The 14,304-nt window shown below is 59.2% G+C and overlaps 1 protein-coding gene across 4 annotated transcripts in view; it reads right to left on the minus strand.

Annotated features, from left to right (window-relative positions):
- Positions 1 to 225: 225 nt before the first annotated feature.
- The window catches only part of KIF21B (kinesin family member 21B), a 48,327-nt gene continuing 34,248 nt past the window's right edge, over positions 226 to 14,304 (minus strand). Inside the window, exons 27-36 of one of the 4 annotated variants that reach the window (XR_001180079.2) lie at positions 14,153 to 14,266; positions 12,185 to 12,223; positions 10,105 to 10,241; positions 9,011 to 9,191; positions 7,695 to 7,859; positions 7,256 to 7,373; positions 6,181 to 6,351; positions 5,428 to 5,627; positions 4,737 to 4,920; positions 226 to 4,310 (exon numbers count right to left, since the gene is read on the minus strand). Coding sequence is in view for 2 of the 4 variants with exons in the window: in XM_004756254.2 (XP_004756311.1) it covers positions 4,256 to 4,310; positions 5,428 to 5,627; positions 6,181 to 6,351; positions 7,256 to 7,373; positions 7,695 to 7,859; positions 9,011 to 9,191; positions 10,105 to 10,241; positions 12,185 to 12,223; positions 14,153 to 14,266 (1,180 nt within the window). In the remaining 2 variants the exon portion in view is untranslated. The remainder of the gene's footprint in view (positions 4,311 to 4,736; positions 4,921 to 5,427; positions 5,628 to 6,180; positions 6,352 to 7,255; positions 7,374 to 7,694; positions 7,860 to 9,010; positions 9,192 to 10,104; positions 10,242 to 12,184; positions 12,224 to 14,152; positions 14,267 to 14,304) is intronic. The other 3 variants (XR_001180080.2, XM_004756254.2, XM_004756255.2) reach the window with 3 other exon arrangements.

A 14,304-nucleotide genomic window follows, 5' to 3' on the forward strand; every position in this document is an offset into this window, starting at 1 on the left:
CAGCTCACATACCTGTCCCAGGAGACAGCAGAGTCTGCAGGGAAGGCAACACTCTCAACACGGCTTTCTTGTTGGGCAAGCTCAACACTCACAGCCCAGGAGAGTCTCCTCAGGCTGGACCCAGCCCCAGAGGCCCACCCCACCCGCCCCAGCACCAACCCCCCCACCCCAGAGAGGGGCCACCAGCCCAAAGCTGGCAGCTCTCAGGGGACACACGACGACAGATAATGGTCATTCGGGTTTTATTTATGACAACTTCTTAGAACACACACGTCCAGTCTAGGAACAGAAATGTACAGCATGAGGGCTTAAATAACTTTCATACACTATGTACAGTCATCGGCAGAGGTACAAAACATATTTACATCTTGTGCTATAGCCGCATAGCGAGGAGGGCATAAGCCAAAAGAGACCCTGCAGCCTGGGCAGGGGGTGATCCCTAGAAAAGAGCTGGTAAGCAGGGCGGGGCCCTTCACTTCAGGGGTCTTCTCTGACCCTTGGCTCTTCTTGGAGTAGTTCCCACTTCCCTGCAAAGCCCTCGGGACAAGGGTTCAAAAAACTGGACTGGGTACGAGAAAAGTTGGGGGCTCGCTGGAGTGCTGGGGCTGGGCAGGGTGTGGGGACTAGAACGAAGATGCCCTAGAAAACGGAATTTTCCTTGTCGATTCTGTCCTTGCTCCTAAGAGGGCAGTGAGGGATCCTGGGAGCCAGGAAAGTAGGGCCAGGCCCATGGAGGCCTGTGGGGCCACTGGCCAGGCCCCAGCTCCTGAGGCTGGGCCAGGACAATGGGCTAAGCTAAGAGAGCGGGAAGCAGTTTCCTGTTTGGGATGGCAAACAGACAGATGCCACACGTTCAGGCCCCAGGGGCGCAGGGAGAAATTGCCCCCTTCGCAGGGCAGGCCCTGCCCGCCCCCCACATGATGGTGAAGATGCTGGGCTCAGGCTGGGGCTGGACACGCCGGGGGCTGCACCCACACCCACCCAGATTGCATCAGAAGATGCCCCCGGGAGCTGGGCTGGTGTATGTGAGGGGAGAGAGCGGGCCACTTCTAACTCCAGAGCCACAGCCTGCCCACGTCACCACTACAGTGGGTGGTGTGAGAAAGTCCCTGCCACGGTCTTCCCTACAATGACTTTGTGCTTTAGCTTGCCCTCTGCCCAGGTGACACCGCCCCAGGCGGGCAGCAGGGCAGGACCAGGGCAGGACAAGTGAGGGCTGGAGCTGTAGTGGTGGGAGGGGAGTAGGCAAACCACTTCCAGATCCGCAGATGGCCCTTCCCAGACCCACTGGGGTACCCTGACCACCTCAAAGGCTTGGGTGTGCCTTTCCTTGGCAATCTCCAAAGGCAACTCCAGATGCTACCTTGGAGAACTGTGGCTGTCATGGAGGGATCGGCTACTCAAGTGACAGCAAACACTGAACTGATTAATACTTAGAATTCCAGGACTGTGCCCAGAAGGCCCAAAGACAGTCAGCTTCAAAAGCATTCAAGGGGGGCCCAGCCCCGGGGACAGGGAATGTGGCTCTGGGCTCCTTAGGCTCAAGAGGGCTGGGACCCAGCGTGGGCTCAGGCATTTAAAGACTTGGGGTGTGGGGTCAAGAGAGAGGGAGCTAACTCCTGAGCCTTCTGCTGTGGCTGGGCTGGTATTGGCCCCGACTCAGGTCTGCAGATGGGCAAAGTAAGGAGTAGGACGAGCCGCCCCCCAGAAGCAGGACAAGCCCTGGGCTGAGCCCTGGGCTGAGCGAGGAAATGCCCACGCAGATGCAGACATACTCAGTATAACTGCAGACAGAACCAAGCTGGGTGAGCCCCCTGGTCCCAGGTCTGCCCAGGCCACCCACCACCAGCCCTGCTATTTGTGCTCAAACCACAACCATTTTTGTGCTTCCAACCTTTAGAACGCTGGGGGCCTGCCCCCTGACTATGTACCTTGGACATCCCTGGAGGAACAGACAGAGACTCTGAGCTCTTGGAGCACAGATTTCAGAAGGACTCAGGGCTCCCGAGGGACTTCAAGTTTAGAGTCAATGATAGTCGCCAGGACAGCAGAGCCGGCCTGCCATGAGGTAGCTGACCCAACAGAAACAGCAGCAAGTAGGCAATGCTGCTGAGCACCTCTCGCAGGTCCTAAGGTCATGTCTCGCGCAAGAACGGGCCTTTGCAGCTACAGTACCGTTCTGGGCTGGGGCCGCCCCGGCCCGTGGGGGCAGCACAGTCTTTTGTGTTTCTACGGTGTGTAAACAGTCATGCAGATGGAGTCTTTCTTACAGGTTGCAAGGTTGAAGCTTTCCGATCAGGTGGGGAGAAGGACGGGAAGGGAAGAGGCGCCTGCTTCCACGTGGCCGAGGGAGCAGCCAGGGCCCCCTGCGCTGGCTGGAGGAGGAGGGACTTCCGGGGTGCAGGCTCCAGGAGGACAGGCTCCGGGGTGGGCGCTTCTTGCACACACGAGCTTACCCAGACTCCACCACTGGGGCAGGCAGGGACCTCCCAGGACAGCGGGGAAGCAGGGCTGGGGATTCAGGCCCCACAGGGGTTTTTCCCTTTTGCTGCTAGGACGGCCTCCTCTGCCCTGTGTGCCCCACCAGGGCTGCACAGAGGGGGCTCTGATCACCTGGCCAAATACGCAGGGTCACAGAGGTCAAACACAGAGCCACCTCTGGAAGGTCTAATAGTCACCGCATTATCTCCGAAGAGAGTCGGGGCTCCTGACTCCCAGACTGAGGAGAGGAAGCACAGGACCCGTTAAGCACTGGAGAAACCACTGTGGACAGGTTGGGGCGGAGGGATGTCTTGGGACGCCTCCCAAGGCCCGGTCCTGTAAATTCAGAATTGTCCCAACAGGGGGCGCTGGAACACGGATTTAACCACGTCCCCAGAGCTGTGAGCGCACAGCCCCAAGGCAAAAAGGAACTCAATGAATTTCTTCTTCCGCTGCTAATCTAAAACGGGAGGGTCTTTTGCCCCATGCCAGTTTTAAGGCTTGAAAACGTGTCTCCTGAATAACCAGAGAGAAAGAGTCCAGAAGGACTCCCGTCCCTGTCGGGGTGAAAACACAGGTGAGCTGGGGACGGGTCTGGGCCATCCTCACCATCCAAGCCACCCCCTGGTAGACACGATCCTCTGAGCTGCTTCCTACGTGGCCCACACAGGACTCTGGGAAGGGGGGCCCCTGGCCCTGGGCTGTGGGGTGGAGCTCCCCTGCCTTCTGGGGGCAGCGGGCACGGGACCCCGCTAGTGCAAAGACACATGTGGTGCCGCGGGCATGGCTGGTGTAAGGCTGCCCAGCATGGGGGCCAGGCCCCGGGGTGGAGGAAGGCACTGAAGCGTCAGGCGGCCTAGAGGTCAGGGGTGCACTAGAATGGTCCCTGGGGGTAAAGTCTGGGACGGCCCGAGCTGCACAGCGAACAGAGGAGGTGGCCCTGGAGGGCTGGTCGGGCGGATTCCCTTTGGATTCCTGGCCCCCGAGTGCTGAGGAAAAGAACATTTGGGGGAGAAACTTCAAGTCAGTTTCCAGGAGGCAACCGCAAAAAAAATAAAATAAAATAAAATAAATAGCGGAAGTATTTCTGACCATCTCCCCAGAGGAATTTTTCTAGCAGCTCTACCTTGGCCCCATTGGAAAGGGACCCCAAGGGATGGCTGGGGTCAACAACAGGAAATAGCTGTTGGTGGCCAAGGGGCTAAGGGTCAGCTGCAGGGACCAGCTGCCAACACCTGGTTTCCATGGTTACCTGAGGACTATCATTTTGGGCTCAGAGGCAGGTGCAGTGGCTCCAGAGGCTGGATTAGGGGACAGAAGGGGAGGCCTGTTCATCAGGGGGCACGGCAGGGGCTGGGGCTGCTTCGCCTCCCCCTACAGATACCCATGACTGGGCCAGAGGTTAAGGAAGGGCTCGGCCAGCTCAGCAGGAGAGAATGTGGCCAGAGGGAGGGCAAGGGGAGCCCGAGGGGCTGCAGGGAGAGAGATGAGACAGGAAAATGCCCTTTGGCTTCACAGCTTAAATTCCTCCTCAGCCTCTCTCTCTCCCCCAAGAGGCAAGGGGAATAGTATCCTGTAGGAAGGTCAAGGGAGAGGCAGGAGAGCAGGAGAGGGGCCATACCCGAGGCCCACACCCTCTGTCCCCAGGGCAGTTGGCCCCGTCAGACCACAGCTTCCCTTCTGTGCTGTCCAGGCTGCCGGGGTGGGGGTGGGGGGCCGAGGGTCTGGGAGCCGTCCTCGGAAAAGCAGCCGGGGTGAGCTCAGCTGCGCGCTCCTAGTGTGGCCCGCGGGGTAACCGCCGCACGCTCCAGAACTTCACCGTCAGGTCGCTGGGGTGGAGGACAGAGAGAGACTGGTCAGCTCTTAAAGCGGGCCTGGCTGGCGACCCCCAAAGTAAAGCATGGGCCGGCTTCTCCAAACTCCCCACATGTGGCTGGGGCCCAGGGGCAAGCATCGCCGAGGAGGAGGGCAGACTGCAGGGGCGGAGGTGGGGGGCTGCTGGGCAGAGGGAGAGGGCCTGGGGTCTCCAAGTCCCCAAAAGAATTCTCCTCGTGGGTTTTCGTTGGTGTTGTTTTGTTTGGCCCAGGCCTGGGTTCTCCCCCTCTGCCTTCTGCCACCTGGCACCCCTCTCCTGGGGTCTGCCCCACTAGTCATGCTCGGAGGAGGGCGGGAGAAGAGCAGCAGGCGGGGTGTTCACTCCGGGCCGGGCAGGGCGTGGAGGGAGCGTAGGGAGGAGGAGTAAAACAATCTCATACCGTTGAGAAGCAGCTCAGACCGAAGTGGAGAAAGAGAGGGAAGAGGAAAGAGGGGCGAGTGACAGAGGAGGCGGGAGGGGAGGGTCAGGGCAGGGTGGTGGCTCGGCCCTTTATGGCCAGGACTCGGCGAGGAAGGCAGGGGGTGAGTCCGGGGACGTAATTCCACACCTTTACCCGGCAGTCACTGTTGGGGGAGAGAGGTAGAGAGGCAGAGAGAGAGAGAGAGACAGGAGGAGATGGGGAGGGAGAGAGGGGAGAGAAGGGACATGGTCGGACGTGAAGGAAAAAGACGAGACCCCTCTGAGGAGCTCCCCGGTGGGCCAGAGGCCTGGGCATCCCCGGGATGGGGACCAGAGCTGGGGCAGGAGAGAGGCGGGTCTGGGGTGGGGGAGGGGGTGGCAGACAGCTGCTCTGTGGTCTGACAGCTGGGTTGGGGGCTGCTGTGGGCGGGGTGGGAAAGGCTTGAAGGCAAGTGGGTGAGTCCTGACCTGGGGCCCAGCACCTTCCTGCTCCCCTGCCCCTGGTGGGCACTCCCGGAGGGCTAGCAGAGGCTAGCGGGCGCCGTGGGGGTCTGCTCCAGGAACCGAGTCTGTTGGGACAACCGCAGGGGCTCCGAGGCCCCCCATCTTGCCCTGCCCACACCAGGGAGAGGGGCGGGGAACGCACGCAGACCTCTCTACCTGGCACCCACCTGGAAGCAGTGAAGATGTGCTTGGCGTTGGTGCAGATGGCATTGATGGGGCTGTCGTGGCCCCTGATCTCACCAATGGGTGTGAAGTTGTCCACGTTCCAGACCTTGATGACGCCCGCGCGGCAGGCGCTCAGTAGCATGGGGCGGCCCGGGACAAAGGCCAGGGCACACACCCAGTCCTTGTGTGCATTGGGGATTTGCTGCGGGAGGAGCAGAACCAGTGAGGCTTGGGGGCAGTGCTGAGGGGGGAGAAGCCCATAGAGTGGGAAGAAGCTGGCAGAGGACACTGCAGTCACCGGGCTCCCCTCTGCCCGTGGGGTCCCTGGCCAGGCAGGCTAGCAGCCCCATCCAAGAGGTGGGCCAAGTGAGCCCATGCTGGGGATTGTAGGGGCCCCGAGATAGGTCCTTTGGCCTCCTACTCCAAGGCAAACTTAAGATCAGGCACTGGTGGAGAACCCTTCAGCCCTCTCAGGGGTCAACGCTCCAAGAAAGGGAACACAGTGAGTGGCTGAGCTTTCAAGTCAAACCTAGGGGCTAAGAGCAGCCCCTTTCTTAAAAGCAGCTGCACACGGGAGAGTAGAGGACAGGGAGGAGTAGAGGACAGGGGAGGCGGGGGAGTGGACACAAAGGGGAAGAGGGTGGAGAACAGGCAGGCTCGGGGAGCTCTGGCCCAAGACCCTAGGTCCCCAAGGCCCTGCCTGGACTGGGGAATGGCCTCACCCTAGCCCACCCCTCCCCTTCCGCCCACTGCACCTGAATGAGCTCCTGCTGCTCTAGGTCCCACTTCTTGATGCCATTGTCCCGGGAGCCGCTGAATAGGACATCTCCCTGGATGGCAAGACACTCGATACCGTCATAGTGTGGGGGTTCAAAGTTGTGCGTGGGACCAATGGTGCCCGTCACACACTCACCCAACTCGAACATCTGTGGGAAGAAAGACCGGTAGGGCATGCCAGGAGCACCTGCCCAATCTCACACAGCACGGTGGTCCCCAGGAGCCAGCAGACCCAGTGGCCCTGGGGGAGAGGAGCTTCCCCAACAGGAGAGGGCTGCTGGAGGGGCACCGCTTCTTGCAGGGATAGAGGACTCTGAAGGCTTGAGTCTTGACCCTTCCCAAGGGGACTGGGGCAGACTGGTTAATAGGTGAACGCAGGGGGTGACCCCACAGCTCAACAAGTAGCTCTTATGGAGAAAGGTAGCTTTGGGGTGTGAATCTCCTTTTCGATTTCTTTTATTTTTAAATTAAGTTGTTTAAATTTAATTTAAATTTAAAAGTTAAAAAATTAAATTTAAATTTTTTTAAAATTTTAATTTAAAATAAAAAAAATAAATTAAAATTTAAATATTATAATATTTAAACTTTAAATATTATACATAATATTACTTGCCCTTGGAATAAAACATGATCATACCAACCACCGTCTGCTTCCCAGTTTCTGACTGTGTACCCCTGGTGTGCAATGACATAATTGGCGAGCAAACAAAATTAGTGTTCTTTGCTATCCTTTGTGTTCTGTTCGCATTTTCTTAGTTCGGTAGACGCACTACAGCCAGTTCCACGGCTTTTCCCTAACCGACGTGACTGCTATTCCAGCCTTAGACATCTGGGTCACTTTCAGTTCCGCACCACTTACAAAATAGCGCTGCATCTACTTTCTGCACACACCTCCTTGCCTCTTTGGGGTGATTTCTTCAGCAAAAATCCCCAGCGGTCTCATTATTTTTCATGAGGGCTTGCAAGGCCCCAGAGGGAAGGGGTGGGGGAGGGCAGGAGGAATGCGGAGAATGCTCCCCACCCCCTGTCCCAGAGGGAGGCCTTCTCAGGTACCTTCACGTAGTGGTCCTTGGAGCCGGTCACCACCAGGTCGTGCTGGCTGGCGGTCTGGGTGACGGTCAGGCACATCACAGGGCCGATGTGGCCAGTCAGCTTGCCAACCGGCTGGAACCTGCAGTGGACAGAGGCCCGCCAGTGGGGGGGCACATGGATCAGAGGGAGCCCTAGCTTGTGGGGGCTGGTGGGGAGGTCTGTCCTGGAGTGAGTTGGTCGGCCAGGGCACTCTCCCTCCCAAAATGCAAGACCAAGAACCCAGACATCAGCTGCCCGGTGTCCTGGGGGCCTCGGAGGACAAGGATCCCGTATCTCAGAGCAGAGACCCAAGCCCAGCAGCTGGTGGGATAGAGCAGCACGGGGTTCTGCCAGCCCCAATGGGTGGTGCCCATAGTAAAGACCCGGGGACCCTCCGCAGCACACCCCACATCCCCCTGACCTGCTCAGCTCCCAGATGCGGACGGCGTTGCCCGAGGCGGCATACAGCATGGTGCCTGAGGGGCTGAGGGCGATCTGGTTGATCTGATGCTCTCCCTGAGCACTGGTGATCGCACGGGTGGATGCGGTGGCACAGGCGTCCCCAGAGGTCACCTGGCCAGAGGACCTGCCGTGAACGAGGAAGGCAAGGTCAGAGATCAAAGTGGTCTATCCACACAAGCCAGGAAAGCTCTCAAACCTCACTCAGACCAGGCCTGATACCCCAGCTCTTCCAGGAAGCCTCCTCTGGCTGACGGAGGGGAGTCAAACTCCTCCTGGAAGTTTCTGGTCTGACGAGGGAGAGACCAAGGGTGGCAGCGCCTCTCCGCGGCCAGCAGAAAAGTCCCTGTCCCTGAACAGGGCTTGTGGAAGCCACTTAATCTCTCTGAGTCCCAGTTTCCTCCTCTGTAGAGAGAGGTGATTACACCCATTCGTTTACTCTGCTTCTTCAGTTTTTTTTTTTTTTTTTAAATAAAAGACTATTTTTTTTAGAGCAGTTACAGGATCACAGCAAAACTGAAGGGGATGGTTTCCCCTATTGCCCTGTCCCCCACATGCACAGCCCCCCTCATCATCATCCCCAGCAGAGGGGGGCCTTTGTTACAGTGGTGAGCCCACCCTGACACAGTATTGTCACTGCGGGCCACAGGTGACACGAGGACACGCCGTGGGTCTGGACCAACGCATGGTGACCCACATGCACCATTACAGTCTCAGGGAGCTTCGCCGCCCTCGGAATCCCGTGTTTACTCTCTTTTAAAGATCAAGTTAAAGAACAGATGATGGCTTATAACGGCGACGCAAGGATGAAGCACGGCTCCCGCTGGGACAGTTTGGTTCTGCAGGGGCCCTCGTCTCACTTCCATCTCCCACATGTCCATCAGCCTGAGACTGTCAGGGGCAGGGCTGAGAACAGGCTCGGGAGGCCCACTGACGCAAAAAGGTGGCCAGCAAGGCGGCGGTCAGCCAACAGCCGCCTGCTGTCCCCACACAGGTTCCCAGCTCCCTGACTGGGCTCACAGGGGGATACCCAGCTCAGCCCAGGGCCTGGGAGGCTGAGATGGAGCACGGGGTCCAAGCAGGCCTAAGACTCACCCAGGCTGCTGCCCCAGACTCTGTTCCCCATCCCAGGGACCCCCACCTTGTCCCTCAGAGTCAGGTCGAGTCCCCTAAGGGCCTCTGCGCTCATCTGGCCAGACCGGGCTGTATTGAGTAGGTCACATGGGCTGGGCACAGGTACCCAGCCCACCACCAAGGGCCAGCTCGGGGAGTACCTACGTGAGGGTCCGGATGCACTTGGCCGAGTCCCGGATGTCCCACACCTTGATGTAGGAGGCTGACACGGAGAACACAAGCCCGGAGTGGCTACAGTACTTGAGGGACACCACGTTGTTGGGGTGGCCCTTCAAGGCCGCGATCTCCTGGCCTGTGACCAAGTTCCACATCTTACAGCTGCGGTCTGCGGGAGGCAGGGAGAGAGCCACGGGGACGACAGACACCAGTTAGCAGGGGCCCAGTAATGCACTCTCCCCACCCACAGGGGTTGTGGTGGGTAGGGAAGACAGTCCAGAGACTTCGAGGGGGAGGGGCCTCATGTCCAAGGGACAGGAAGATGCGCCGGGACCCGAGTGCTGCATGTGTGTGCAGAGAGACTCAGGAGAGGAGCTGGTCGGAGCTTCAGACCTGGGTTTCTCAAGCAAACTCTGAAGACACCAGAGTTCTCTGCGTGTATTGCCAAAGTACCTGGGCTAAAATGAAATTCTTCAGCTTCTGCTGTCTGTTCCTACAACTGCTAATAGCTGACAAAGTTAAGGGACAAGTGGCAAGCACCTTTGAGGGTGAGAACCTGGAATCAATCAACCACACCCAGAATGACGGTCGGCCCCCTCTCGCCTTGCAAATAAAGATATAGTTGTCTTTCCAGTAGCATGTCTACTGCAGAGCTGTCCTTTCTGCTGGTCAAATTTTTCTGATTTTGTTGCTGAGACTAAGTAATCCTGACTTTGAGGGGTCATAGGGATTTCTTAGCTGGAAGTGCTGGGGTAGACATCGGTGGAGGATAGTAGTGTTGAGGGACTGGGATGAGCAGACAAGATGGGGCACCTGAAAAGCCTTCCTGAAGTTTCTGAGGAAGGTTTGGAAGAAAGTGCTGGATGGAGACCAGGGTCAGCTATGAGGGAAGGCTTGGTTGGGGGAACCCAAGATGGGAAGCCGTGAGCCAAAGTAAGAGCCATGAGACAAGGTAGTAGACAAGCTGAGCCCACATCCTCAACTCACGGGGGCTCTGGATTTCATCTTCACAGCCCACTCTAGCACAGGAAGCAGGGATGGGTGAGACCTTAATCTTACTGGCCAGTCTGGGTTCCACCCACCTTTGGATCCTGTGAACAGTAGCTCATCTGTGGCGTCTAGGCAGAGGATGGGCCTGGTGTGGCCCTCGGCCATGGAGACACACTGCAGTGGGGCCGTCCTCGCACCCTTGGCTCCTCCAACGGGGGTGATGACGCCCCTTCCCAGGAGAGAGGGAGAAAGGGTGCACCTGTCAGCCAGGGAGTCTGAGGCCAGGCCGAGTGAGGTATGCAGGTAAGAGGGGGACAGAACCAACAGGGGACTAGGGCGGATGAAGGCAACCCCTGAGACTCAAGCTCAATGCCGTTGATCCATTGATGTCAGAGCTGGGGACAGCCTGTGGGGGCAGGGAGGGCTGGTCTGGACGAGAACCTGTCAGTCACAGCCCTGAGCATGCCTAGGGGAACGAGCCGTGGGTAGGAGGAGGAGACATGGACACTGCCCAGGGGGAGCTCCCATCTGATGCCTGCCTGACCCAGATCCTGAGGCCTAAATGCGTGCAGGCCCCAGAGGCCCGAGGGCTAGACAGTGGCCGCACACTGCTACAGTTAACCCAGGTTGCGGCGAGGGGTGCGGGCTGTGATGGTGCTTAGGCTGTCTACCTCCCAGCACCTCGGTGGTGCCAGGACAGCCCTCTGTCAGCGACTTCTTCTGGGGCCGGCCCCTCCCAAGCAGAGACACACACGTTCACTCCCACCCACCCTCCAGTCCCTTTGGGACCTGCAGAGTCAGACCTGTGACTGTCATTTACAAAGGCCAAAATCCCTCTAGGGTGCCCCTAGAGCTCTGAGTTAGGGATGTCCAGGGTCCCTGGGGAATGAGGCCATATGCACCTGGGGGAGCAGCGCCTCGCTCCCCATCCACAGTCTGGGAGGGAGCATGAGCACCCCCTTGGCAGGCAGGAGCGTTTTGTTAAAAGCCAGCCTCCTGGAGGTTCTGGAGAGTGATCTTTTCTGAGTGAGCGTCTTTGGGAATGAGGCCCTGGCCGAATTATGTGCAGGTCTGAAATATGTTCTAGTTCCTTCCCAAAGACAATGCTGTTCCTCCCAGTGACGCCATGTGGCCCATGGCCTGCTGAAATGAGCCGTGTTCCAGCCGTAGTGCCTCTCACAGCCCCCATGGACGCAGCCACGCCCCCCGCGAGGACAGCGGTCAGAGGGCCAGCTGCCAGACAGGTGTCACAAGTGACCAGCCCCCAAGCTGGCCCAGCTCCCTGCTTTCAACCCTGGTTTGGGCCCAGCTGTGTGGCTGTGGAAAGAGCCCAGACCGCTATGGGAAGTATGTCACCAGGATAACCCTCATCACTGAGAGAGGCTGGGAGGCTGGCTAGCTTCTGGTCATGGCAAAGCCTTGCCCCCCCGCGGGCAGGCTTGCAGGCCAGGAGGTGCGGTGAGCAGGGGGTGCTCTGGGCGAGCTGGAGGGAACTCAGAGCCTAGCGCTGACCACCGGCCTGTCAGGAGCTCAGGCCCACCAGGTCCCAGGAAGTGCTCCTTGTTGTGTGGTGCTGTGCTGGGGGCGCTGGGGAAACTGTCCCCTGGGCACCCCAAAAGCTGGGAAGGGAGGAGGTCTCCTGGCAGTCCTGGGCCATGTGCCAGGAGGTGTGGGCAGCAGGCTCCCTTGGTGCTCCTCTCAGAGGAGCTGAAAAGCACACCTCACCGGGCACAAGCTGAGCAAATCACAGGGATGCTGGAGACAGCCACCAACACCCGGCCAGCTGGGCCCTGCGGGCCCCAGGGTTGTCTACACCCCTGCCCCTCCCCCAAGCCCTCAGCAGCTCTTAGTCCCAGCCCCGGCCCACCCCAGGCTCCCAGGCTTTCCCCGTGCCTGCCCAGGAGACAAGGAGAGAACAGCACCTGTGGCAAGCAAATATGCCCCCCTCCCCAAGCCCCCAGCTCCAGCCGGGCCTGGCCAGTATGAGGCCACGCAGCGACCCTGAGAGGGAGGAACCACGGGTGGAGGGGGTAGGGTGGAGGCAGGCCAGGGAGGAGGGCGGCATGCTGAGGACGGGGGTGTGCAGGCAGGAGGGCGGTGCGGCAAAAGGCAGAGAGGGGAGAGGAGAGAGTGAGAGCTGGGGAGCCAACACGGGAGACATTCTGTGTGTACCTCAGGACCTCCGACAAAGAGGAGTCGCTGTCATCAGACCTGGGGAGGGCAGAAAATTAGCTGGATTAGGGGAGAGAGGAAAACACACGAAGGGATGGCAGAGGCAGCAGCAGCGTGGGGGGTCAGAGGGCGGGTTATGCTCTTCAAGGGCAGCGGGGAGAGGCAGGGGTCAGGGCACTAAGGGACAGCAGGAGAGGAGGTGGGGAGGGGCGGGTCGCCGGGGTGGGGGGGGGGTCCCTCTGCTACCAGGGCAGGAGTGAGGAGGGGACCATGGGAGCTATGGGAGCGCCAGCCCCACACTCTGGAGAGACATCTCAGCTTGCGGGCCAGTTTGCTGGTTCCAAGCCCCTGGCTACCCCATTGTTCGAGCTGAGGACTCTCTGCCTTGCCCCAGCAATGCTCCTCCATGCCTGAGGCCAGACGAAGCCATGCTTGCTGCTACCTCTCCCTGGGAGCTGGCCTCTTGCAGCCATTCCTCAGGGACTTACTAATTCACAAAGCCCACTGCCCCAGCGAACCCATTGGGCTACACCTAGGAGCCAGGCCTGCACCACACATGGGCCCTAAGACCTGGCCCACCAGATAGGACCAAGGTCTGCAAGACCGCCAGGCTGGACGGGCCTGAGTCCCATGTCAGTGCTTCTGGAAAAGGGGCCTCTTGATTGCAAACGTGTGGTGGGGAGGTGGCGCCCCGGCTGGTGTGGTCCAGGTTTGGTACCCGCCTCCCGAAATGGGAACTGAGCCAAAGCGGGTCTGGGGAAGGAGCAGTATTTTGACCCAACAAGGGGTGTTTCTGTGCGGAAGGGCTGATGTCAGGTGCCAGGTGCAGGAAATAACACTTTCTAGCCTGGGCTCCCCGGAACAACAGCACTGCACCCCTCCTCCCTGCCAGGCTGGAGAAGCTTTTAGGGAGCCAAGAGACGAGCCCTCTCAGAGGCTGCAGAGATGGGAGGAGCCAGACGGGGGTCCAGAGTGTAGGGAGCACGGAGCCAGGCACACGAAGGCTAGGATCCCCCCCAACCCAGAGCAGAGTCCCATTGTTTGGAACAGATGATGGAGGATGTCAGAAGCCCTGGGTTCTGGAGCGCCTGGCTGGCTCAGTTGGTTGGGCGACTGTCTTCAGCTCAGGTCACGATCCTGGAGTCCTGGGATCAAGTCCCGCATTGGGCTCTCTGCTCAGCAGGGAGTCTGCTTCTCCCGCTGACCTCTCTCCTCTCATTCTCTCTTTCCCTCTCAAATAAATAAGTAAAGTCTTTAAAAAAAAAAAAGAAGGAAGAAGAAGAAGAAGCAGCAGCAGCCCTGGATTCTGGGCCCAAGCCCTCTACTCTCTACAGGAATATCCTCAGGCCTCTCTAAGCTTCGTTTCCTCTTCTGTGAAACAGGGAAAACAGTGCTCACGGCTGCTCTGTGGTCCACATGAATCACACATACGAAAACCCCCTAAATGCGGGACCACCCCTCGCCCCGGCCCTACTCGCCAGAGTCCCAAAGGCCCCACCGGAGCTGGATTTATAGCTGGGCTGAACCTGCCGCAGGAAAGCAATTGGGGGTCCCTTTCTGCAGGGACAGAAGGGCCCCTGGGCCTCGTCTGAGCACAGGCAGCAGGAAGAGAGTGGCTGAAGTTCTAGGAAAGGGCTTTAGAGAAGAATGCAAGCGTCAGCGGAGGAGGACTCAAGGCGCGGTGAGTGAGTCCCCACGGGGGGCCAGATCTGCACGCACAGCCCCACTGACTGCCCCCCATCCCTGTGGCCTCCGTCTTGCCCTCTCCTGAGGTCACAGCATGCTGGGGGAAAGGAAGGGTCCGCAGATAGAACAGAAAGGACGGAGATGCCTGGAGGAGCGCCAGAGCCTCATCTCTTGGAGGGGCTGGGACAGCATGGTCAGGGGCCGCCCGGCTGCCCCGGACCCGCCTGCGGCAAGGACCAGCCCACCTCCTCCGCACCTTCCCCGGCCTGCCCTGGCTCTTACTTGTCCAGTGCTGAGCCTTGGCTCTGATTACTGGTGAGACGAGAGAAGACGTTCCGGTCATTGCGGGGCCGAGTAGGAGGGGACGAAGGGGGCGTGAATCCCACATCTGTGGACCTGGGGATCGGGGACAGAGCGGCATCTGTCAGTGAGCG

This window comes from Mustela putorius, unplaced genomic scaffold (assembly GCF_011764305.1).
Source record: "Mustela putorius furo isolate JIRA1106 unplaced genomic scaffold, ASM1176430v1.1 tig00000508_pilon_pilon_pilon, whole genome shotgun sequence".
Classification (NCBI taxonomy): Eukaryota; Metazoa; Chordata; class Mammalia; order Carnivora; family Mustelidae; genus Mustela; species Mustela putorius.